This window comes from Tachypleus tridentatus, chromosome 12, assembly GCF_004210375.1.
Source record: "Tachypleus tridentatus isolate NWPU-2018 chromosome 12, ASM421037v1, whole genome shotgun sequence".
Taxonomy (NCBI): domain Eukaryota; kingdom Metazoa; phylum Arthropoda; class Merostomata; order Xiphosura; family Limulidae; genus Tachypleus; species Tachypleus tridentatus.
Window position 1 is genome coordinate 129,118,726 of NC_134836.1, and position 27,895 is coordinate 129,146,620.

At 34.3% G+C, this 27,895-nt stretch overlaps 1 protein-coding gene across 1 annotated transcript; it reads right to left on the reverse strand.

Moving 5' to 3' along the window:
• Positions 1-242: 242 nt before the first annotated feature.
• Positions 243-27,452, reverse strand: LOC143235783 (cadherin-86C-like). Its single transcript, XM_076473984.1, has 8 exons — positions 27,032-27,452; positions 13,022-13,119; positions 10,592-10,660; positions 8,785-8,933; positions 4,357-4,401; positions 3,119-3,211; positions 2,148-2,231; positions 243-386 (listed from the first exon to the last, which is right to left on the reverse strand). Exons 2-8 carry the CDS (start codon positions 13,089-13,091, stop codon positions 243-245), a joined length of 654 nt encoding a protein of 217 aa, XP_076330099.1. The 5' UTR covers positions 13,092-13,119; positions 27,032-27,452.
• Between the last annotated feature and the right edge of the window lie 443 nt (positions 27,453-27,895).

Here is a 27,895-nt window from a genome sequence, read left to right on the forward strand (position 1 = left end):
AATATTCTGTATACCGTACACGTTACTGAACTCAAAAATGTTAGTGTCTGTAGATTGTACATGATACTGAACTCACCAATGCTGGTATCTGTAAACTGTACATCGATAGCTGAACTTACCAATGCTAGTATTCTGTATATTGTACACTTTACTGAACTCACCAATGCTAGTATCTGTATACTATACACATTACTGTACTCATCACTGCTCCTATTATCTCACCAATGCTATACCTGTACATGTTACACGTTAAAACTCACCAATGCTAGTATCTGTAGATGGTACATATTCCGACGCTCATAATCCACAGTATGAATGACTTTTATTTCGGCTTTACTTGTTCCACGTGGACCAAACACATATCTAATGGAGAACTTCTCCGAACCCTAGAAAATTTATGGAATAAATACCAAGCTTCAATTTAAACAAATATGAGCACACCTAGTGTGTTTATAAACTGAATTCAAACTCTTGTTTCAAACACAAATATTTGCATTAGAAACCAAATTTTTATTCGTGTTTTAATAGTTACATTTTTGCTTTAGTTTTACTAATGTCATTATATTAGTATTGTATTATAAAGTTAAATTAAACTGTTCCTCCACTGGACATGCACCCAGGAGTTTGCAAGACCTAATTTTTCAAATCAGTCAGGAATGTTTGTTTACTGGCTAAAACTTTACTAAATCCAAACTGGACAAAAGAAAAAAGTAGGCGACTGCTGCACTCTTTGTGAAGTCCGAATCCAAGACTGGCCACACAAACAGATATCGACAATCAGTGAGTAAGTGTACTGATCTTGTACTGATAAAGGAACGTTAACACAAAGTGCATAGGTAAGGTACTTGTGGAAATGTCAATGTGAATGCAAAGGTTTAGACCCAAAGGTCAAAACGGTACAAAAAAACAGGTAGGAAACAGCCAAAGAGAATATTAAAGGCACGAATAAAAAAATGATTGATTACGTCATTCCATTGGAGAATGAAGACGAAATACCTAGCAACACTCTGATTTCATGACATTGAAGAAGTGATGCAAATCATACAAAACTCAAATGTAAAAAACACAGCATTTAAGGCGTTTTGTTGTACTCAAAATATAGCGATGGTTATTCATCGAATCCACAGCGACATCAAACTTTTCAAATGAAGAAGCTCGATGGAAGGCATAAAGTTTCAGTGACAAGAACAATCGACTGTTTGCATTCTGCATGACAGTATTAAGGATTCTATAAACCATATTACTCTCATATTACATTTAAAGAAGTGAAAGGAGTCTGAAGATTGGAGAACAAGCTTTTGAATCGGCTAGATGGCACTTTCGTAGATTCAAGTGTACTCTAGAACCTAGAGTACGATCGGCCAGCATTATTGTAAACGAGATGCAATGAAAGCGGTAGAGTTGATCACCATTGATCGAGGTGGTTAGAATAATCCCACTGACACCAAGGTCAAGGATCTTCGTGATCTACTCTGAACACAAACAACAAACTATGCTTGATCTTGGCCAAGAGGTCGAAAGGGTAAGTCAACAACACAACAACAGACGTATATCTTCTAAGTTTATTACTGTGTACTATGGGAGTCAAACCCTTGATACAGAGTTCTGCCAACCTGACGGTATATATCATGGTCTGCCCAAATCTGATGTCGGGATGTATCGTCGTGGTCTGCCAAATCCTGGATGTCATGGTATGCCAAATCCTGGATGTCGTGGTCTGCGTGGTCTAAATCCTGGATGTCGGTATGCCAAATGCCAACCTGATGTCGTGCCAACCTGGATCTGGTATGCCAAATCCTGGATGTCATGGTATGCCAAATCCTGGATGTCGTGATCTGCCAAATCCTGGATGTTATGATCTGCCAAATCCTGGATGTCTCACCGTTGAAATAATATTTCCAGCATTTATGATTTTATGAAAGATTTCACAATAACGTTGTAATAATTGCATAACGTTGTAACAGTTGTATAACGTTGTAACAATTGTATAACTTTGTAACAGTTGTAAAATCAGTCGATGGACATATCCTAAAAAATCTTACACCGATAGCAATGTTGAGAGGATGTAATTATTTGTTCATCTTTATTTTTTTATCACAAAAATCTGTTAAATTTCAAAATATGATAGGTAAGAGAAAAGAACTTACGTGAATCTCAAACTGCACTGGAAGATTACTTTTGTCTTTGTCTCTGGCTACCACGTAACCAACAGTGGTATTCTGGACAGTATTCTTAATAAAACCAAACATTAATTTACCAAGAGTGATATTCTATGGAATTCTATAAAAGAAAACATCACGTAACAAACTGTAACTTTCAGGGTAATTTATTGTCAAAACACATCACGTAACAAAGATGGCATTACGAACATTATTCTGTATAAAACAAAACATCACGTAACCAACTGTAGCCCTCTGGGTAATTTTCTTTGTTAAAAAACATCACGTAACAGCTATGTCAGTATGGACATTATTCGGTATAAAACAAAACATCACGTAATCAAATGTAGCTTTCTGGGTAATTTTCTTTGTTAAAAAACATCACGTAACAACTATGGCATTACAGACATTATTCTGTATAAAACAAAACATCACATAACCAACTGTAGCCTTTCTGAAAGATATTCTTACAAAGTAAAACATTACCTAATATTAGAAACATTCATAAAATAAATATATGTAAGAAAGAAACACAAAGGTAAAACTAAATGTTTTAGCAATATTAAGTAATTCACTTGTGTTAATAATAACTTGCAAAAATTATTAATATTCTACATATAGAATAAATCAAAATATCTTATCAGAAATTGTACAAAATCTTAAAACTTCATTCGAGATGTACCAGATCCATTTTAAAAATATTGAAACACTGTGTCCAATAATTCTCTTGTATAGAATAAGTGTTTGTATGTGTGTGTTTTCTTACAGTAAAACCACATCGAGCTATCTGCTGAGCCCACCGAAGGGAATCGAACCCCTGTACAGAATAATGTGCCTGAGACATATTAGTAATATAGTCACATTCCAGAAAAATGAAACATGTTAAATGACGAGACATGATTCCATAAATTTAACCACCATGCTGTGTCAGATTATTTAATTTGAATATAGAAACGTACCTCAGATAGGTTAATAACAGGGTCGTATTCCAAAAAGGGCGACAACACTTCGGTAGCATCAGTGATGAAGATGGTGGACTCATCCTCGGTTGTCTAGGCAACAGATAAATAAAAAGTAGTATTTATACATTCATCATTCCAATACAAAATAATATTTTCGTCTGTTTCCACAAATTTCGTAACAAAACCTTTTTTTCGTTTATTTAGAATTTGAATATTACAATATATTGTATTTATCCAAATGACTTATATTGTACATTTTAGAATTACGTATAAAATTTCACCAAGTTTAAGAGAAACAATCAGTCAGTATAAGCAAGGAAACTACTAGTATAAAGTTGTTGATTTTTACTACAAATAGCCTATTTGAATAATTCTACGGCGGAAAATCGAATCCCAAATTTTAATATTGAAGAGTGAAGAGTTAATAATCATTCATTAGGGGACAGCTATTCTTTCCACAATAGGTAAAATCATATTGTTGTAGTTTAATTTTACTCCAAAATTGGTATTGTAACTCTTAAATGAATTCTTCTAATCACATACAATAATGCACGATATCTTATTTCTTGTGAGATAAGTTTAATAAATTAATATCGTACTAATTAACGTGTTTATTTTAATTTCACGCAAAGCTACATGAGGGCTATCTACGTTATTCGTCCCTAATTTAGCAGTAAAACACAAACTGGAAGGCAGCTAGCCATCACCTCCCACCTTCTAAACAGATTCGTGTCAATTATTGTGAGATAATTTTAATGTTCTAAAGGGATTCGTGTCAATTATTGTGAGATAATTTTACTGTTCTAAATGGATATCGTACTTTACTGTGAGATAATTTTAATGTTCTAAAGGGATATCGTATTAATTATTTTGTGATAATCTTACTGTTCTAAATGAATATTACATTACGTATTCTGAGATAATCTTACTCATCTAAACAGATGAAGATATCGTAATAATTATTGTATGGTATAAATATAACAAACTATTATCTTACCTCAGCGGGTTCGAAACCCCGTCACACCAAACATGCTCGCCCTTTCAGTCGTGGGGGCGTTATAATGTGACAGTCAATCCCACTATTCGTTGGTAAAAGAGTAACCCAAGAGTTGTTGGTGGTTGGTGATGACTAGCTGCCTTCCCTCTAGCCTTACACCACTAAATTAGGGACGGTAGTGCAAATAACCCTCATGTAGCTTTGCGCGAAATTCAAACTAAACCATACCAAATCTTACCTCAATGCCATCCGTAACATAAACTGTAAACCTGTACTCCATTTCCTGTAAAATACAAAATGGAAATCGATATAGGTGGATAAGTGCCTAACTCCACTGCAGATGTTTTAAAACACTTTCCAGCCTTTTAATTGTGAATATGCACGCGTTAACCCTCAGCTATTATTAAACACAGGTAAAAAAAACATTATGTATGTTAAACAAACTGGATGGCAACAGTCAGAAATATATATCTTCAAACTGCAGTAATATAAGTTAAGTATGCGTTTTACAGAATAATGTTAAATTTTAATACTGAAAGTCATGTAGATATGAATTACGCATTACTGTATCATCCATATATTCTTGTTTATATTCCATTTCACATTACCATCCTTGCATCATTTACATTTATTAAATGTTTTAACGTTTTTTTCTTCTGATTGGTAGTTATTATATTCTACGAATGCGTGTAGTAAAATTTAATATTACGTGTATCTTCTCGTTCACTACATACGTAACTTAGATGTTGGCTTCCTAAGGACACAGATTGAAGAGAGAACAAAAGTACTCTGAAAGTTAGAGTAATATAGAGTTCACCTATTATTGGTTAGTAATTACTGTTTCACCCTGTTGTTAAACTTTTTAAAGAAACACTATATTTCTGTAAAAAGCTAACCTCAAGGGGTAATTATAACTTCGTTTATACTAGAAGTATTATCACTTTTTTCAAAAAAATTATTATTAGCTGTTACGGCTATAACAAAGTGCACTACCTAGAAACAAATAGAGTGGATTTAGGTTTAAATTGACATTAATGATAAAGTTAGAGAAACTAAAATAAGAAAGATTAATAATTGGATGGTCTGGTATCTTATCAATGATATCATGTATTGTTTATAGAGCAACAAGTGAATATAAGCGGTAATTATCTTTTAAAATAAAATTATATGTTATTGTTGAATGTTTTGTGTGTATATTTGTAATATGCCTATTGAATAGCTTGGCCGTCCTTACATATATAGTCTATTGACGCTGAAATATCTCACACAAAGTGCAAGAACTGATGTCCATTCATTGAAGAGGTCGCCTGAATAAATGGTAGTAATTTTGCGATCAACGCCGTATCATGGCAGTACGTTCAACATATCTCATCTACATCAGTTAATAAGAACGTACTTTCTTATATGTGTGTCGTATGGCTACAACACATCGTGTTGTATTAACAGAAAAGACAGTTTAGCGATTTTCTACTTTCTTTATCTCGGACTGTGGTAACCCAAACTGACACATATCTTCAGTTAGTGTGTTCTGCTGTACTATTACGTCACATACTAAATTTCAAGACAAACCATAAAGAAATGCTTCAGATACAACATCTCGAAGTTTGATTGAGTTTTTCATATTTTTTTCTTTTTCGCACCAAAATTACAGGAACTTTATTTGATATAAAACATATTTAACTTTTGTAGATTGTTATTCAAATTTCGTACACTTTATAACCTACAATTGTCAGCCTATTTGGTATACGTAAATCTTTGTGCACACCTACACCAAAACACGCAAGCTATCGATCTAACACTTTACTACAGCTGACAAAATATTTCAATATTGTTTCGGCCAAGCAAGCTAAATTAACATTTTCTAGCTCAAGTTACCAAGAGAATAATATCAGCGAACGACTATTATTGATTATTCATTGTAAACTTGTCAACAAAAATGTACTAAATATTATGAAATTATCCTAATTAAAAGTGTTTAGCGTCAGTTATATTAATTTAAGTAATTAACATAAATAATCATATGTGAGTACCGCTTTATGACAAGAAACTATTAAACTAAATTCTATGGTGTTCCTATAAAAAGTTATGAACATTATTTTAGAGAGGGAAAACTACCACCATATATTTGAAAGAATCTGGTTGGTTCTGTATAAGGTATAGCTAGTTCTCTTATATTTGAAATAATCTGGTTGGTTCTGTATAAGGTATAGTTAGTTCTCTTATATTTGAAAGAATCTGGTTGGTTCTGTATAAGGTATAGTTAGTTCTCTTATATTTGAAAGAATCTGGTTGGTTCTGTATAAGGTATAGTTAGTTCTCTTATATTTGAAAGAATCTGGTTGGTTCTGTATAAGGTATAGTTAGTTCTCTTATATTTGAAATAATCTGGTTGGTTATGTATAAGGTATAGTTAGTTCTCTTCCTCTTCCGATTAATAGGTTTGCGATTCTACAATTAATGTGGGTTACATTCGAGTATTATTTTCTTACTTGTAAAATGTATCTGAGAACGGCTTACTTGCTGTACTTTGCCAGTGTGTATTGACCTAAAGTCACGATATCTAGTTAAAACCACCTTAAGTATGAAAAAAAGGCCAAAGAAGAGATAGATCGTACGAATTAAAGAAATGAAATCAAAACTGGTAGGTACTCCTGTAGCACTGGTAACAATTTTACTCAAATATACATTAATTATGATTACGTCTAGGATCCTGTATACAAAATCAATATTGTGTCATATTATCAATTTCTCTATTTAACACCACGTTAATTACTTTCTATCTCTAATTTCACATTTCTTATAACTATTATCACATCTAAGTTATTTATATATTGTACCCACCTTTTTTGGGTCAAACTGAACCTGACATCAACAGCTCTAGGTTATGACTGGCTGGTTCTCAAGACCAACTTACACTGAGCATAGTTTACGTGACGTCATTATCCGTGCCTTTATATATCATTACACTTAATCCTTCATTAGAGTTTTGGGTCTCGTTTGAAAACTATTATTAATTGGTAAATTAAGCAGCGTATGTTTTGTCACCCATCATCATGCCCAAGATGAACAAAAATGATACTTAGCTGATTATTGAATGAAAAATTACTGTGAAATCCTTATTAATACTATAAGTGTAACTACCAGACTGGCCGCCATTTTGTATGAAAAATTACTGTGAAATCCTTATTACTACTATAAGTGTAACTACCAGACTGACCACCATTTTGTATTTCATTACTTTAATTCGAACGCTCAATCTTTTTTTATTCCACAACTTTTTTCCCCACACCAAAGTGTCATCATGAAGAACAAAATGTTTCAGTTAGATCTTTTAGTAACATCCTTCTTCTTACATAGAGATCTCATCTAATCGAACAACAAATCTGTACAGAAAGTTTGTTATCTAAGCGCAAAACAATACAATAAGTTACCTGCGCTCTGTCCACCACGGGTAATCAAACCTAAGTTTTCAGTGTTTTAAGTATGTAATGAGACCCCAATGGTGGCGTATTCAGGTAGGGGATAGAGGGAGCCCATGGTCTTAATAGGGGTGCATTGATAATTTTATTCTATGCAAAATTAGATGGGGTGTAGGGCTCACAAAAGTTAGTAGCCCCTACCCACACACAACCTTAAATCCACCACTGAACCCAAAAGTTTGTTCTAAGTCCGGAACAGATTTTCTTGTCTCCAGGTGAGACAGTTATAAGTCTACGGATTTACAAAGCTATATTCAAGGGTTCGAATCTGATCAGTGGACACAGCAGACAGCCCGATGTAGCTTTGTTGTAAAAAAATACACAGATTTTGTTTGTTGTAGACCTACTCTGTAAATAAATATTCCTCAAAAGCTTCTGAGAGAGACTTAGGAAATAGTTATTATTTAAAGGAGTTATTAGAACAATATCTTTACTGTTTGTTTGTTTGTTTGTTGTTGGGTTTTTTCGTTTTTTAATGAGATTTATTCTTTCTGGTTATTTTTCCCTGATTTTATTATTATTATTGATTTATTAACATTTATGATAAACAGTTTATTAATATTGATATAACGTCCTAGCCAGGCACTTGTTCATTAATTGTGTTTTTGTTGTTGAACCCTGATCGTAGCGTCGTGTTAATTATAGATCGCTACAAGATTGTTGCCATGGCAGTGTACATGATTGAAATATATATGTAAAAACGGCTGGTTTGGGTTGAGAAAATTTTTATGTAGAGGAGCAAACAACGATTGACGATGACCGAAGAAGGTCGAAACGTTGTTCGCTCCTCTACATAAAAAAAATTTCTCAACCCAAACGAGCCGTTTTATATATATATATTTCTCGAGAAGTGGGTTTTCTCGTCATTACTGATTAGTGTACATGATTGGACTGTAGCCACATTAAAACTATTCACTGGGCTTGAGCAAGATCGTTGACTCGGTAATTTTCGTAACTGACCGGTTTTTCTCGTAAGTCTAAAAGCCGGAGAAATAGCAACACGAACACGTAATATCATTCATAATGTTGATTTGGCACCAAGTATGATATGGGCAACAAAGTATAGTTTATATTAAGTGCCTCGCTGTAGCGTTGGAGACTTTGAGCTTTTAAACTACTGGGATTTTCATATTTCTGTTATAAGCAACTAGAAGCTATAACTTCAATAAAAGAAGTTTCCAAGTTACCGTGGGTCTTTTACGTAGAATGACGTTCGCTTCGGTAAAGCTAGCGGATCTAACCTCCAAAAGTTCATCAGCTCCTGACCCACGAACACCAAAGGTCAACACGTCAGGAATGTCAAAGTCATGGCCTTTCAAACGGTATATAATACTTCCTATGACAAATACACGAATTTCTTCACATCAGACTACAAAACTTGAAAGAGACAAATAAGAATTTGTAACGTCAGACTACTAAACCTTGAGTAAGATAAATAACAAGAATTTCCTAACATCAGACTACTAAACCTTAAGATAAATAACAAAAATTTCCTAACATTAGACTATAAAACCTTAAGTAAAACAAATAACAAGTTTCCTAACATCAGACTACTAAACCTTGAGTAAGATAAATAAAAATTATACTTTTCTTGGCAAAAGGAACGAACTTTTTTTTGTATGTGTCTGTGTATTTATATACTTTGGTCTCCTTTCATAGTTCTTAGGCCTAAAACTGTGAAATCTCACCATCTCTGTTCTGTTTTTTGTATATTAAGAAACCGCTACTTTTAATCATTTTAAAACTAAAACAAAATTAAAACAAACAATTCGACAAAAGTAGAAGTTAAGGGTAATTTTTGGCTACAAAAATTTCTACTATCATGCTACTTTTAACATCTTTAAAGGTTATTAGGGTTAACTACCATACCCATTACCTTTTCCAGACGGCGAACTAGTACATTTTAGCTTTGTGTGCAAATCCTATTTGCACTTCCACACACTTTGTTTTACTTTATCTATGTTCCTCTGAGTATGTCTTGACATGCTCAATGCTTTTGAAAGTTACTACCTCAGATATGTTCTTTAATAATTATACCTTTCATACTTCTTGACAAAAGAAATAATCTTTAATTTTCTTGTTTCGCGTATGTCAGTAGCATTATAATAAAGTTATTATAATTACAAAAGGGACAGAAATACACACAAGATATTTTAAGTAATAAGAATTTCAAAACATCAGACTATAATAATTTTACTTATTTGTGCTGAAGTTAGAGAGGTACGTACTTATACTTTTATTGATGTGACCAAATGTTGATGTTGTTATCTTTTAAAAATTAAGCAGTTTTTTTTGAAACTTCATAAATGTTTCGTTTTTAATAACGGATTTTCCATAATTCAACTACATAGATTTCGAAAATATTTTTTTTTCTATCACTCAAGAATTTCCTTTACAAATTGGAAAGAAAAACCCTCTTAACTAGATCAAATTATTATTTAGTTTATCACAATGAACACTTTTTTATGGTTATGTTTGGGTTCTAGAACGGTCTGTGAGACTCTCACGTCGCGATTGATCTAAAGAAATCTACAGTCAGTGATTGTTCACATTTTAAGCACAACAAAATGTGACCCGATTTAATGAAAATTACTCACTTGTGTAAAAGTAGATGTACTACATTTTGAGAATAACCTCTACGTGATGGAGAAAAATAAATATCATTTTTCGATTTCAGGGTACGAGAATTACTGTAGAACGTGTAAACATTTCCAGACAATAAAACCATCGTGCCCTGTGTAATCAGAGTCTAGAAAACTGAAAACAGAAGAGGAAAGAGAGATAGAACAAACAATTATTAACCCTTAAACAATGGGAATGTTGTAGGTAGCAGCATCAATTAATGAAGGCCGCCGTTCAAGGGTTGACTAATAATTTGGAGCGACAGATACTTTGTAGTTTTTACAACCAGTCAACAATTGTTCATTGTTATATGAAATATGCAAAATGTAAAGATAAATAAAATATTATCACATTAAATTATGGAAGCCTTACCCACTTTTGTCTCTCTGGGAAGCTTCAACACACGCATGTTGTGTGACACTTCAATATTTGGAGCATTTCCTAGAAAAATAAGAGATTACAACAATGTTGTTGTTTTTTAAGTGTGATTTTAGTTTCTCATAGAGTGTGATTAATGAGAAATGCTCCGTAAAAAGCGAAAATAAAAATAGGAAAAGTGAACAGTAATTACAACCCTTTATATTTTTGAGCTATACTACAAGAATCAACATTACACTCAGAATCTTGAAACGTTATTTATGTGCATGTCGTTAACCCTAATGTAATTAAAACTCAAAGCAAGCCTAATTTATACTGAAGCTATTTATAAAATCATTTAAATACGGTTCGGTTCGCTGAGCTTGGAGACTTTTCCTATCAATAACAGTTTAAAGAAGTAATAAAATAAGTGAAGATTATGTCCAGCAAAAAAAGTCGTGTAAATTGATCAAGATAGAGATTTATGACACCCACTAACACCCAGACTTTATGTAAATATTCCAGTTTAAATATATTTATACCAGAAGTTATACAAGTACAGCAGTTTAATGAATTTCTATAACTGTAAGAAATGGCTCTGCTATAATAAATGCTGTAATATTATATAAGGTACTTCAAAAAATAAATCATAGTCAATAACTATCAACACACACAAGTAAATAAACTTACAACGTGAAACAAACCTGCACAAGTCCTATATCGGTGTTAACTTAATAACTACCATCGTTAAGATTGTGATCTATATAAATTTAAACATATAAATGTTTAATATATTTGGCCAAAATCTTAAGGCTAATGAACATAAAGAAAAATATGCATTTTGTGTTGTTTGTGTTGCTTGAAAGATGAAAATAAGAAAAGGGAGAATAAAAATAAAAAACTTTTTAGTATTTACTAGAGAACATGTGAACACTATGAAATTAGCTCAAATATTAGCTGGTCAAAAGTTTAAGACCATACTGAAGCGAAGCGTTAATCGGTAAACACGTAACGAAATTTAGTCATTTGTGTTCAAGCATTGCGTTGTCAACATCTCCTACTGACATCTCCTGTGTTACATTGAGTAAAAACATGGCAAAGGCTAAAAAGTTGAAAGAGTTTGAACTTGGCAGAATTGTCGAGCTGCAAAAGCAAGGTCTCTCTCAACGTGTCATCTCTGGTGAAATTGGGGATGTAAAACTGCTGTTGCAAATTTCTTAAAGACCCTAAGGGATACGGAACGAGAATTTCAAGTGGTCGGCCCAAGAAAATTTTGCCGGCGTTGAGCAGGAGGATTCGATGGGTTGTCCGGCAAGACACCAGCCGATAGTCGAACCAGATTAAGGCCCTTACGGATGCAGAATGCAGCTCAAGAACAATAAGATGGCATCTACGAGAAAAACGCTTTAAAAATCGTAAACCTCTTCAAAAGCCACACCTCCTTCCACACCACGAAACAGCTCGGTTAAACTTTGCTGAGAAGCACCAAACATGGAACGTAGAAACGTAAATCAATGTTTTGTTCTCTGATGAGAAAAAAAATAACCAGGATGAACCAAATGGCTTCCAACGTTACTGGCACGCTAAAGATATCCCATCGGAAATATTTTCTACACGACACAGTGGAGGAGGTTCCATCATGATCTGGGGTGCTTTCTCCTTCCATGGAACAATGGCGCTTCAGGTTATACAGGGGCGTCAAACAGCAGCTGGCTACATTGGCATGTTGGAGAGAGCATCCTTTATTGAAGACGCTCGCTTGTGTGGAAATGACTGGATTTTTCAGTAGGACAATGCTGCAATCCACAATGCCCGTAGGACAAAGGACTTTTTTCATGGCAAATAACGTGATTCTTTTGGACCATCCAGCGTGTTCGCCCGAACTGAACCCCATTTAAATTGTTTGGGGCGGATGGCAAGGAAGTTATACAAATGAACGTCAGTTCCAAACAGTGCATGATCTTCGTGAAGCCATCTTCACCACTTGGAATAACGTTCCAGCCAGCCTTCTGTGAACGCTTATGTCGACCATGCAAAAGCGAATGTTTGCAGTTATTCGCAGTAACGGCCGTGCAACTCATTACTGAGACCTCTTGTCGGGCATTTTCTACCCTGTTTAGGACTTGTTTTGGTATGGTCTTAAACTTTTGACCAACTAGTATTTAGGCTAATTTCATAGTGTTCACATTTTCCTATTAAATGATAAAAAAAATTATTTTTATTTTCCCTTTTCTTATTTTCATCTTTCGATGCTCTACTCAAATAAGTGGTTGAGTCTAACAACGCAAAATCCATATTTTTTTCTTTATGTTCATTGGTCTCAAGATTTTGGCCAGCACTGTATACTCTTAGAATGAATAAGGTTATAATACAAGAAGGTTGCTAGAGCGTCTAAAGTTTCAGTAAGACATTTAATAGAAACTTAAGTATAATAAGTTGTTTTACCTTCTATTATTTCACTCTGTAGAAATAACGTTAAAATTGTCCATATCCAAATCTTCTCATTTTCTTTCATGAGTTAGATGTTTTACTTTCATATGGTCCTGAAAAATAACCAGTTGTTAACTAAGGTTTCTATAATTAAATATATAGCATCTCATGTTCTGTAATCATTCTTGTATTCATTCTAACAACTAGATCATAAGTACCGATTAATTTGACTACACGTATCTAAATAATTGGATCTTTGTATTTAGAAGTGTTAATATTATGTTATGGTATCTTATTACTATTTTTCAAGATGTGCCTGGAGCAGAATCATTCTCCAGAGATGTAACAACGTAAACATATTTTTGAAATGTGTATTTTATTTACATATGCAAAGATGACTGTTAAGTTTTATATGCTTGCTTTGACTTACAAATGCAGAAACCGTTATTAGTATGCAAGACAATAGTTAAAAGTCATGATTTTTCTATCTTTCAAACAAGTGTAATAGAAAGTGCTCATGTAGCAGGAACGTTGATATTTTATCAAATACCGTTTCTCTAAGTGGATATTCATAAATAACTGTCACGAGGCAACAAAAGTGACTAAATCAATCACATGCTGGTCACTGATCAATGGGGAGCTATTAAATACGTTTTTAAGTACATCAGACCGATTTCTTGAAAATTCGATTAACTTCGTATGAAAGACTTTACAAACCTATCGTGTAACAGCCTATAACTAGTTTTCAAACTAATTATCTCGGATACAAACAGGAAAGCTTATTAGGCATCTGTGCCTTATGTTAGTATATTTGGAAGGAACTTAAACCACATCCACTACTATAATTCTCAAGTGATAACTATAACGAACTTTGCATCATTATATTCGGATTACGATCAAATAACACAACTTTTAACACTCATTTACACCAAGTGTCATGATATGCTGCCGTGTGTGTGGCAAGTTATAACTGTGATAGTCAATCCTGCTGCTTGGCGAAGAATTGTCCAATATTGGTAACAAGTACTACTGCCTGGATTTTTTGTAATTTGTCTGAATCTTAGGGGCTTGACGAAGACATTTAGCCCATGCGTGGTATTCTGTACCGTTCTGATTGATTACATTCATTGTCAGATTACATTACATTCCACCTCAGCTCTATGTCGGTTGGTTTATCAACTGTTACATATATTTCACAAAGTGAATGAAGTACTACTTACATAATAGCAAACTCACAGATTACATTACATTCCACCTCAGCTCTACGTCGGTTGGTTTATCAACTGTTGCATATATTTCACAAAGTGAATGAAGTACTACTTACATAATATCAAACTCACAGATTACATTACATTCCACCTCAGCTCTATGTCGGTTGGTTTATCAACTGTTACATGTATTTCACAAAGTGAATGTCATACTACTTACATAATATCAAACTCACAGATTACATTACACTCCACCTCAGCTCTATGTCGGTTGGTTTATCAACTGTTACATGTATTTCACAAAGTGAATGTCATACTACTTACATAATATCAAACTCACAGATTACATTACATTCCACCTCAGCTCTATGTCGGTTGGTTTATCAACTGACTTGCTGATTTGCTTATTAAAATCAATTTAATGTAACGAACCTAATCTCCATATGCAGACAATGCCCATTCACTGACTTGGCCAACCAGTTATCTATGTTTAAAAAGCCTTTCCGATGGTGCTTTGACAAGTCTGTAGGTTTATATCAGTAAATCTTGGGTTACGACACCTGCGGCAGGTAGGCAGAGCACAAATAGCTCACTGTATGATTTTGTACTTTATAACAACCAAAAAAGGGACTAGTAAAGAGCATGATTGTGAGAGAAAAATAACTTTTTTTTTCCTAAGTTTTCATGATCTACACGTGTGGAAGTTCTATATCGTAACGTAACTATTTCATTTTCTTATTGATAAACAACTCATTTGGCCCTAAAATTAAAGAATATGCTTTAATGAACTTAACAAAGTTCCCGGCCTGGTATGATCAAGTGATTAGAGCTCTCGACTCATAATCTGAGAGTCGGAGGTTTGAGTTCCCTCACACCAAACCTGCTCACCCTTTCAGCAAGGGGCGAAAAACGTTTCGGCCAACACCGCTATTCATTGCTAAATTAGGGACGGCTAGCACAGATAACCCTCGTGTAGCTTTGCGCGAAATTCAAAGCAAACAAAGAAACATGAAAATGTTGTACATATTGATGTTACTGTGATAAGTTATAGATAGGTTTGAACAAGCAAAATACTGTACCTCGAAACTTGTTTATTTGGACTTATTATTGTCGTGCATGTTGTTCAAGTAATCAACATGTATTTTTAATAAAATAATGTAGACGTATTTTGATAAAACGTTGTATTGTATGATAAAATATTGTTCCTGCATTCTTTACAAAAGGTTGTATTATTTGGTAGGATTTTGTTGTTACATGTTTATAACATTAAGGTGTAGTCTACCGAAGGAAATCGAACCGCTGATTTTAGCATTACAAACTGTAGACTTACTGCCGTACCAGCGGAGAACATTATATTCCATATGGGGTTTATTTTATTTTAATTATAGCTTGTGTGATTGAATAATCAAAATGAAATCCACCTCTTTTCGTGTTAGTGCATCAGAACTTAAGCTACATTAATTAATTCTCATAACAAAACCTGATACAAAATGTTCATAAGTGAAGATCTGTATTCTCAAACTAACATTATGCTTTGATCTCTTTTCTATCTGTCTAAACAGAAAGCCACTTTCACTAAATTATTTTAATTGTGTCAAATATTCTGATGATATAATTCGTAATTATTTATTTTAGTTTAACTGTTCTGTAAACTTTAAGCTATGACTTGTTTAACATTTGTGGAACATTTTGTTAAACTGATCTGTATTTTATCAGGAGAGAGTTTGTGAATATATCTTCTAATGAACATGGAGCAGCTACGCAGGTATTATCACATCTGTTTGATACATGTGGGAACTGTGAAATCACGTTACGTCTTCCGTTAGATACAAGCTGAAAATGTAAAATCATGTTACATCTGTTAGATACAAGCTGAAAATGTAAAATCATGTTACATCTGTTAGATACAAGCTGAAATTGTAGAATCATGTTATACATTTCATTAGATACAAGCTGAAAATATGAACTCATGTTACATCATCCGTTAGATACACACGAAAACTGTAAAATAATGTTACACATTTCGTTAGACACAAGCTAAAAATGTAAAATCACGTTACATACATATAGGATATATAAAATCATGTTACATCTTCCGGTAGATACACGCAAAAGTGTCAAATCATGTTACACATTTCGTTAGATGCAGCTTGAATGTTAAATGTCCCTCGAACCGTTACATGCAATGAAAATGTAAAATCACGTTGTCTCGCTTAGCCTTAAAATAAGAAAAATACGTTTGTGCCTTCTCGTCTGTTCCTATGAGCAAGGTTTACCTCGTAAGAATACAACATACAATTGCCACACTTAAAGCTATGTCCTAATATCATTTCTTACTTGTATGAAAAAAACATTTTCACTATAAGATGTAATGTTTGTATCTAAACAAAAACAAAAATTGGCAATAATCTATACATGTCTATTTATCATAGATTAATTTAAAAAATCTAATGAAATTTCGCTGAGATTGGATACAGAATAAACATTATCAGAGAAAAACTGAGTACAGAACACAATAAGGTATACATGAAGAGGCATTTCAGCTAATCAGTCTACTTTCTGGTGGACACGATGCGTATAAGACTTCTGTCAAAAATGTCGAGAGGCACATAAAACATGTTACATGTTTCTCATTAACTTGAGATTAAAAAAAAAAAGATCCACCTACATAGATTATAATTAAACAATAATCCAGTAAATGTTTTTTTTTTTTTTTTGGAATTTCGCACAAAGCTACTCGAGGGCTATCTGTGCTAGCCGTCCCTAATTTAGCAGTGTAAGACTAGAGGAAAGGCAGCTAGTCATCACCACCCACCGCCAACTCTTGGGCTACTCTTTACCAACGAAAAGTGGGATTGACCGTCACATTATAACGCTCCCACGGCTGAGAGGGCGAGCATGTTTGGCGCGACTCGGGCGCCAACCCGCGACCCTCAGATTACGAAGCGCACGTCTTAACGCGCTAGGCCATGCCAGGCCTAATCCAGTAAACAAAGGAGATAATTTAATATACCAGTTTAAGTTATATTGATTAAAACGCATCAGTTTGTTAGTTGGATATAATAAAAGATAAAATGTTTGCTCAGACACATTGATGGTAGTTGTGCCTACCAAAGCTAAAATTTTACCATTGGTAAAATTACATTAACAACAACTGCAATGGTAGATAGAATATGCTAACACTTAACCAGAATAAGGCCCGGCATGGCCAAGTGTGTTAAGGCGTTCGACTCGTAATCCCAGGATCGCGGGTTCAAATCCCGGTCGCACAAAATATGCTCGCCCTTTCAGCCATGGGGGCGTTATATGTGCGGTCAATCCCACTATTCGTTGGTAAAAGAGTATCCCGAGAGTTGGCATTGGGTAGTGATGACTAGCTGTTTTCTCTCTAGTCTTACACTGCAAAATTAGAGACGGCTAGCGCAGATAGCCCTCGAGTAGCTTTGCGCGAAATTCATAAACAAACTTTACCAGAATAAAAAGTATACGTTAAAACTTTCTTGGAGTAGCTGGAATATGTTAAACATTTATTAGAGTTGTCTCTACTAACATTTATAAAAAAAATATGTTAAACATTCATCAGAGTTGTCTCTACTAAGAAGCCAGGTTTATAAAGAGAAATGTCAAACATTTATCAGGGTTTTCTTTACTAAGAAGCCAGGTTTGTAAAGGGAATATGTTAAACATTCATTAGAGTTGTCTCTACTAAGAAGCCAGGTTTATAAAGGGAATATGTTAAACATTTAACAGAGTTGGCTCTACTAAGAAGCCAGGTTTATAAAGAGAAATGTTAAACATTTATCAGAGTTGTCTCTACTGAGAAGCCAGGTTTATAAAGAGAAATGTTAAACATTCATCAGAGTTGTCTCTACTAAGAAGCCAGATTTATAAAGAGAAATGTTAAACATTTATCAGAGTTGTCTCTACTAAGAAGCCAGGTTTATAAAGAGAATATGTTAAACATTCATCAGAGTTGTCTCTACTAAGAAGCCAGGTTTATAAAGAGAAATGTTAAACATTTATCAGAGTTGTCTCTACTAAGAAGCCAGGTTTGTAAAGAGAAATGTTAAACATTCATCAGAGTTGTCTCTACTAAGAAGCCAGGTTTGTAAAGAGAAATGTTAAACATTTATCAGAGTTGTCTCTACTAAGAAGCCAGGTTTATAAAGAGAAATGTTAAACATTTATCAGAGTTGTCTCTACTAAAAAGCCAGGTTTGTAAAGAGAAATGTTAAACATTTATCAGAGTTGTCTCTACTAAGAAACCAGGTTTGTAAAGAGAAATGTTAAACATTTATTTTTTAAAGTTGCCCTTAATAACAGGCCAGATTTATAAACGGACGAATACGTGTTCACTATGAACGTTTCACTATTTATAGTGTGTCATTATACAGTGATTATTTTGTAATGAATAGCATTTCATCTTTAAATTCAATTACAGTGGTACCTCGATTCTCGAACTTTATCCGTTCCAGAAGGCTGTTCGAAAACCGAATAAATTTTCCCCATAAGAAATACTGTATATTAAATTAATCCGTTACAGACCTCCAAATATTACGCATTATGAAGCATTTAAAGTAAAAATATTGCTTATTTATACGTGCATAATAATACTTGCATGTCAACCACAAAAACTATAAACACAATAAAAAACAATAAATGAAAATTTAACTGCACTTTACCTGTGCTGAGGAGAGCTGATGGCGTAAGTGAAAGGTGGTGAGGAACGTGGAGAGTAGGAGGGTTATTATTGTTTGGAAGGGGAGTCACCTTGCATAAAAACGTCAGATAGCTCTCCTTCTGGGGTTCTTTCTCTTTTCTGTCTCTTTGCACCGCTACAACCTGCTTGAGATTCACTGGATCTATTTCTCACTAAAACTTGTCTAATGAGGTTTGTTTCTGCCTGCATTTTAAAATATTTCTGAAGTAAGACATGGCATTGTCATTGAAAAGGTTTATGCTGCAGTTTGCTACAGCTTTGTCAGGGTGAAATTTTTCCACAAAACTTTGTAACTCTCCCCATTTTCCACACATTTCCTTGATTAGTGAACTAGGAACATCCTTCCTTCCCTCCTTCTCATCTGAAGACACTTCCTCAGATGCCTTCTGTTGCTGCTCCTTCTGAAGGTCTTGGAGTTCTTCCGTGGTGAGCTCAGTGTTGTGGTCTTCCACCAACTCCTCCACATCATCACTACTCACATTAAAGCCCATACACTTGCTTAGTGAGACAATATCCTCGACAATAGGCTCAGCCTTAAAGCCTTCAAAGTCTCTATCTGAGTCTGGCCACAATTTCTTCCAGGCTGAGTTCATGGTCCTCAAAGACACTTCCCTCCAGGCTTTGTCTATGATCCTCAAGCAATGGAGGATATTAAAGTGATTTTTCCAGAACTCTCTGAGGGTTAACTCTGTGTCAGAGGTCATTTCAAAGCACCTTTGAAACAGTGCTTTGGGGTTTTGTTTCTTAAAGTTCGATATGGCCTACTGGTCCATGGGCTGAATGAGATGAGTCGTGTTAGGGGGCAAGAGCTTCACCGCAATGAAACTGTACCCCTCCACCAACCCGTCCTCCAAGCTTGGTGGGTAAGCAGGTGCATTGTCTATCACAAGAAAAGCCTTAAGTGACAACTGTTTTTCCGTGAGGTAATTCGTTATACTTGAGGCAAACACTTCATGGACCCACTTCATAAAAAATTGCCTGGTTACCATGCTTTATTATTAGCCCTCCACACGACATTTAGTTTACTTTTCAGAACATTATTTTTCTTAAACACCCTCGGGTTCTCAATTGGTACACAAGCAAAAGCTTAAGTTTTAAGTCCTTACTTGCATTACTACATAACAATAGAGTTAGCCTGTCCTTCATTGGCAGGTGTCCTAGCAGTGACTTCTCCTCCTTGGTGATGTAGGTCCTCTTTGGCATTTTCTTCCAAAAGAGGCCTGTCTTATCACAGTTGAGCACTTGTTGGGAAATAAAACCCTCAGCTTCTACATAGTCCTTAAATTCCCTAACAAATTTATCAGCAGCGTCTTTGTTAGAACTGGCACCCTCCCTATGTCTCACCACACTATGTATGCCACTTCTCTTCCTAAATTTTTCAAACCATCCCCTACTAGCCTTAAAGGCATCACTTGTATCAGCACTCGTTCCAGGGGGTGTTTTTCAGGAGATCAGCAACTGCTTTGCTTTCTCACAAATGATGGTCTCAGAAATGCTATCACCAGCTAACTATTTTTCGTTTACCCAAATTAACAACAGTTTTTCTACCTATTCCATTGTTTGTGATCTTTGTTTCGTAAGCACTGTCACTCCTTTTGCAACATCAGATCCTTTGATGACCTCTTTATTTTTCAGTATGGTGCAGACTATAGACTTCGCCATATCAAACTGTGTAGCAAGGACAGACACGCGAACATCACTCTCATATCTTTTTTCATCTCTATTGTGGCTCTAACAACTTTTCTGTTTGCTGCTTTCATTATCTTTCTTTGACTCCATGGAGGCTTATTTAATCAGAATATTTAGAAAAACAAAAAGAAAAACGAGAACGTTCACAGCAGATTTTAGCGGGGATGTGGACTGAGCGACAGGTGCGGGTAAAATGTTTTGGGCAAGCTTGGCGTGGGCTGAAAATGGTCGAAGGGTCGTTCGGGTCATCAGTCGGGTTATTGCGGGGGTTCGGGCTACGACAGCTTGGTTCGGAAACCGAGTTTATGTTCGACAACCAAGACATTTTTTCCTCAAACAATATGTCCGAAAACCGAATTGTTCGAGAATGGAGTCATTCGAGAACCGAGGTACCACTGTACTTCTTGAAACAAATAAAATACAAGAATCTTAAATAAACACTGGGTAGAGAAGTTAACATGACAACTGTTAATCTATATTTGATGTTTTTTCATAGATAGGGAGAGCTGCGAATCTCAATGATGAAGCTAGAATCGAAAGTTTCAATAATATAAGCCTTGGAAATTTAAACGATTTGACGTCAAGTTTTCTACTACATTAAAGAGTATATTATAAATACATTGTCTAAAAGATAGAGAGTTACTTCTAGCACGAGGATTGAATCTATCAATGTGGTTTTGTTGGTAATGTTTTTGGATCTGTATTAGTTATCGCGCATTTTAAATTACCATGTACAAGTAAGTTGATTTCTGTGTTAACACGTAGCATCGTTTATAAATGTAGGCTTAGAGCAAGTTACATTAAATACAAGTATACAAGCTTGAAAGGTGGTAAGGATTGGAATTTTAATTGTTTTCAACAGATAATTTGAAAGAACAAACCAAGGAAAGAAGTAGAATGATTTTACAACATTAAAATAAACATGAAAGTTCAATTTAATTAAATAGAACAATTCAACTTCATTTTAAGGATTTTAAAGTACACTGTTGTTTTATATTTGAAATTAAAATTCTTAGTATATTTTTCAGAAACGGTATTTATAATAGAGACGGACTTGAAACTAGTTCCGTCAAATGCAGCACGATTAGAATTTAAAATTATCTATGTCGGTCGTGTGGAAAAACGTGAGTATATTAGTTGATAGTTATACACGCCAGCTAAGTATATTTAGTTGATGGTTATACACACCAGGGCCCAGCATGGACAGGTGGTTAAGGCGCTCGACTCGTAATTCGAAGATCGTGGGTTCAAATCCCCGCCACACCAAACATGCTCGCCCTTTCAGCCGTGGGAACGTTATAATGTTACGGTCAATCCCACTATTCGTTGGTAAAAGAATAGCCGAAGAGTTGGCGGTGAGTGGTGATGACTTACTGCCTTCCTTCTAGTCTTACGCTGCTAAATTAGGAACGGCTAGCGCTGATAGCCTTCGTATAGCTATGCGCGAAATTTAAAAAAACAACAACAACATATATTTTTACATGCCAGAATACCACGAATGGTCAATATTGAGCGAACATGCGTATTACATTCGTTCTCAAAGTACAATTTCTTGTTACATTGTAATTCCAGGAACTAGGTGACAGCTACTTCGTTCCATAACAGTTTTCTTTTTTTTAATGAGACTTGAGCCATAGAGTCTGTTTTATATGTTCTAGTTCGAAATAGTTATGAATAATACATTGCCGTGGACTATATTTTGAGAAAGAATAAAATACAATTTTACAAGTGAACAACGGGTAAGCACGAAATGACTGTTGTAAAAGTACGGATCAGACAATTCTCAGAGTTGAACATTTTTACATACGTACATGCTCAAGTGAACATAATCCATTATAAATATTGATTCTTGGGTGGAAATGTCATAAAATCAGTTAGCACGAATTATGAATACGTTTTCATTGAAAACAATGTATGCTCCTATGAATGCTCCTATGAATTTGAATGCTTTCAAATTCTTATTTTGAAGAATGCTTATCAAAAAATATTTCATGATTTCTCCAGTGGCTCATCAACCTTATTTGAATCCTGGAATTTAACCATCTTCATGTATCTATGACATTCAACCGGACATTTTGGAAAAAAGGATAATATTTTGAATAAATTTTTCCCAATAATCAATCAAGTTACAATAATTCTTAAGTCCTGACAAGCTCAGCATGACTAGGTGGTTAGGGCGCTTGACTCGTAATGTGAGGATCACGGGTTCGAATCCCTGTAACACCGAACATGCTCGCCCTTTCATCCGTAGGTGCGTTATAATTGATTATTAATCCCACTATTCGTTAGTGAAAGAGTCGCCCAAGAGTTGGCGGTGTGTGGTGATGACTAATTGCCTTCCCTCTAATCTAACACTACTAAATTAGAGACGGCTAGCGCGGTTAGCCCTCGTGTAGCTTTGTTTGTTTGTTTTTGAATTTCGCGCAAAGCTACTCGAGGGCTATCTGTGCTAGCCGTCCCTAATTTAGCAGTGTAAGACTAGAGGGAAGGCAGCTAGTCATCACCACCCACCGCCAACTCTTGGGCTACTCTTTTACCAACGAATAGTGGGATTGACCGTAACATTATAACGCCACAACGCTAAAAGGGCGAGCATGTTTGGCGCGACCGGGATGCGAACCCACGACCCTCAGATTACGAGTCGCACGCCTTAACACGCTTGGCCATGCCGGGCCCAAAATCAAACAAAACCGTATTGTTTGTAGTTATGCGCAAATGGCTATCTATGCCCTGTTCACCACGGGTATGGAAACTGGGTTTCTAGCAGTGTAAGTCTTCAGATATGCCGCTGTGCCACTGGAGCACCGTACGATTTAGATGTGACTACATCATTTTCTCTTTAGTGCAGATTTCTTTTCCATGTATACTCGTTTAATTTAACAAATATCCCGTGATCACCCATACGTCGTGGATTTTGTATGTGTGATTTATGTATTTCATTTGATTTTTCACTGGTACTTATAATTGGTAAAATGTTCTCAGTGTGGAATATAGAAAAATGTACGGAATCTAACGCGAAGTTTTTGTTATAGGCTATACATGCATGATACTAATGTATTATAATATATTACTGTAATTGTATTATTATTATAATATATTAGCAAACCAGTTCAAAATTGTCACATTGGATTAAAATACTTTCCAAATGAAACGCGTCGAATGGAAAGAAGCACTAGACAAACACGTTTGTCACACAGCTCGTCAATATACCAATAATAGTCTCTATTTATGTTCACACACTAATAATATATTAAAGTATTTTTCCATATAGACCTTTACGTAATGGCATTTATAATAAAGCAGGGATCATTCATATAATTACAAATAACATCAGTATTTCAACTTCTAAAATAATATAGCACAGTTAAATCTCACAACGTAAGTTGAGGTATAACACAATTCATTCTGACAACATAAGTTGTGGTATTACACAGTTCAGTCTGTCAACATAACATGATATGACACAGTTCACTCTGACAACATAAGCTATAGTATAACAAATTTCAATCTCACAACATAAGTTATGGTATAAAACAATTCAGTATCACAACATAATCTGTGGTATGACACAGTTCACTCTGACAACATAAACTATAGTATAACAAAATTCAGTCTCACAACATAAATTATGGTATAAAACAATTCAGTATCACAACATAATCTGTGGTATGACACAGTTTACTCTGACAACATAAACTATAGTATAACAAATTTCAATCTCACAACATAAGTTATGGTATAAAACAATTGAGTGTCACAACATAATCTGTGGTATGACACAGTTTACTCTGACAACATAAACTGTGGTTTAACGTGGTTCATTCTTACGACATACTTTGTGTTATAATAATTCACTCTGACAATACAAGCTAGGAAATAACACAGTTCACTGTCAAACATAAGATGAGGTATAACAGTTTATTTTCACGCAGAAGCTGTGGTATGATACAGATATCAGACAGTGCCATTTGTCTATATGTACAGCAGACCATACTATTCGTTACTTATAGATAGAACAGTGATTAACCTTAAAGTAGATGTCAGACAGTACTCTTAACTAATATACATATCAAACAGTACTGTTAGTGGTTGAACAGCCACTAAACTAAGTGGTAAATTAATACAAATATCAAACACTACTGTTAGTTGTATATTAGCCACTAAACTAAGTTATAAACTAATACAGATATCAAACAGTACTGTTAGTTGCATAACAGCCACTAAAGTAAGTACTAAACTAATATACATATCAAATAGTACTGTTAGTGGTTGAACAGTCACTAAACTAAGTAGTAAACAAACAGATATCGAACAGTACTGTTAGTTGTATAAGAGTCACTAAACTAAGTCGTAAACTAATAGAGATATCAAAAAGTACTGTTACTTCTATAACAAACACTAAACTTCTTTATAAACTAATATACATATCAAACAGTACTGTTAGTTGTATAACAACGACTATACCAAGTTATAAAATAATACATATATCAAACAGTAGTGTTTGTTGAATAACAACCACTAAACTACGTCATAAATTAACATGGATATCAATCAGCACTGTTAGTGTTATAACTCCACTAAACTAAGCACCAAAATAATATAGATATCAAACACTACGGTTAGCTGTATAACTCCTACTAAACTATGTAATAAACTAATATAGCTATCAAACATTACTGTTAGATGTGTAACACCCACTAAGCTATGTAGTAAACTAGTATAAATATCAAGCAGTACTGTTAGTGTTATATCACCCACTAAACAAAGTCATAAGCTAATATGGATATCAAACAGTAGTATTAGTTGAATAACTCCCACTAATCTAAGTCATAAACTAATTTATATATCAAACAGAACTGTTAGTTGTATAAAAACCACTAAATCGAGTAGTAATCTAATATAGATAGATATCAGACAGTACTGTTGGTGTTATAACACCCACTAAACTAATATAGATATCAAACAGGACTGTTAGTTGTATAACACCTACTAAAGTAAGTCATAAACTAATGTAGATATCAAACAGTACTGTTAGTTGTATAACAAACACTAAAGTAAGTCATAAACTAATGTAGTTATCAAACAGTACTGTTAGTTGTATATCACCCACTAAAGTAAGTCATAAACTAATGTATTAGGTTGAGGAATAATTCGTGAGCGTTTTTAAATAATTTCATTCAAGCATTACATGCAAGACTATACAATACTTCAATGCATGAACACATTACACCCAAAACATTTATTATGATACTTTATTTCATGTAATACCTAGGTATATAGTATGCATTGTTTTAAACGAAATTGCAAGCAATTAAATGCGAAAAGCCGATGGTGTCGAAAATGCTCGATTTTGTCCACTTGACATTCCATTTAATGAGCTGAAAATGAAAGCAAAAATTAAAGACATGAAAATCAAACACACCATCTATTAGAGCAAAAAATTATCTAACAAATGACATAAAATATTTTGCGAAAGCGTTTCATTTATGAATATATTTGTTTAACTTGAAAAAACGCTCACGAATTATTCCTCAACCCAATAGATATCATACGGTACTGTTAGTTGTATAACACCCACTAAAGTAAGTCATAAACTAATGTAGATATCAAACGGTACTGTTAGTTGTATAACACCCACTAAAGTAAGTCATAAACTAATGTAGATATCAAACAGTACTGTTAGTTGTATAACACCCACTAAAGTAAGTCATAAACTAATGTAGATATCAAACAGTACTGTTAGTTGTATAACAAACACTAACTAAGTTATAAGCTAATATGGATATCAAATAGTAGTATTAGTTGTATAACTCCCACTAAACTAAGTAGTAAACTAATACAGATATCAAACAGTAATGTTAGTTGTATATTAGCCACTAAACTAAGTTATAAACTAATACAGATATCAAACAGTACTGTTAGTTGCATAACACCCACTAAACTAAGTAGTAAACTATTATAGATATCGGGCGCTACTTCTCGTTGTTTATGCGGCTTTCAAACGAGGCTCAAAACTCTAGTGCTCTCTAATTATTTAGTGTTTTCCTTCTTTCGTTGTTCATAGAGACGTTAAATTAACATACATGTTGGACAGTGATTCTCTTTGTGTAACAGTCATAAAGATAACTTTATGAATAATCTAAAGTTTCATTAAGGGTTTTGTTTTTCCCAGCTTGCCTTATGCTTTTAATTTTGGTAATTACCACCTAAGGAAAACAACAAACAAAACTTAATTGTTCGATTCTTTCTTTTTATAAGTAAACTCGTATCGATTCAGTTTTAGAAATTATTTTAGGTGATTATTTTGGTATTGATGTTTGGTGGTACTACTAAAGAGATAAAATGAAAAGCTAAAAGTATGAAGCTTTGTTAAAAAATAAAAAACAAAACGGTTATTGAGTTACTTACTCACACGAGTGTCTGCCATAATGTCTTTCTTTTGAAGTTCAAGAAAAGATTGCAGCCTAAGTCCTCAAATTCTAGTTTAGATCCCTCTTAACTTTTGCGATTAAATGGCATCAGTAGGAAAAATACAGTTCAGTTAACAAACCCTTGACTTTTGTGGTCTTGTGTCTTTCTGTTGACTTCAATTAGGAAAGCTCCAATTTTATTTTCTACATTTTGGAGTTCAGATGTTAACTAGAATTTTAAATAAAGATTTTAAGCCGTATCTCCTATGTCTGTTTGTCCCAACCGATCGCGCGGCTTTTCAAGAAACGTTCGTTCCCAGAAAGCCGAACAGCGTACCTTTCTAAACATTGATCGATAACTGCACCTATTCTGTACAAACGTGAATGTCATGTTTCTATGGACAGACGCGTACACGCAGTGTGATTGGTTCTGCAATCAATTGTAGAGTCGCTCCAGAATTCAGTATAGTTTTGAGTTCACTGGAGGAAATGTTAAATTTTATTGGTTAAAAATTAATATGACGATCTTTATGTTCTGATTCAACTGCATATTAAAATACAGTCACTAAAAAAATCAAATCTGTATCAGCTTGGTTGTTTAGTAATCGTGTAATTTGTCAATATAGTTGTCATGGTAACAGGAGTAACACATAATTTCCCATGTGGGTGCATGTTGGCTGAAGGGAACAGCACATAATTTCCCATGTGGGTGCATGTTGGCTGAAGTCAAAAGAATCGAAGAAGAATTTTACAAGTTAGATAAAACTGTTCCGGATATTAATATCATATTTATTATATCAACAACTGTTTTAAAGTTTCAACGCTCAAGAGTTTTGGTTTGTATTATTTTTACTAATGCCGT

Coding starts and splice junctions, on each gene's coding strand:
- LOC143235783 (XM_076473984.1), bottom strand. CDS start 13,091: ATGAAAGAAAATGAGAAGATTTGGATATGGACAATTTTAACGTTATTT. Junction 10,661..13,021: donor ACAGAGTGAAATAATAGAAG/GTAAAACAACTT, acceptor TTATTTTTCTAG/GAAATGCTCCAAATATTGAA. Junction 2,232..3,118: donor CTGTTATTAACCTATCTGAG/GTACGTTTCTAT, acceptor GGTTTTATTAAG/AATACTGTCCAGAATACCAC.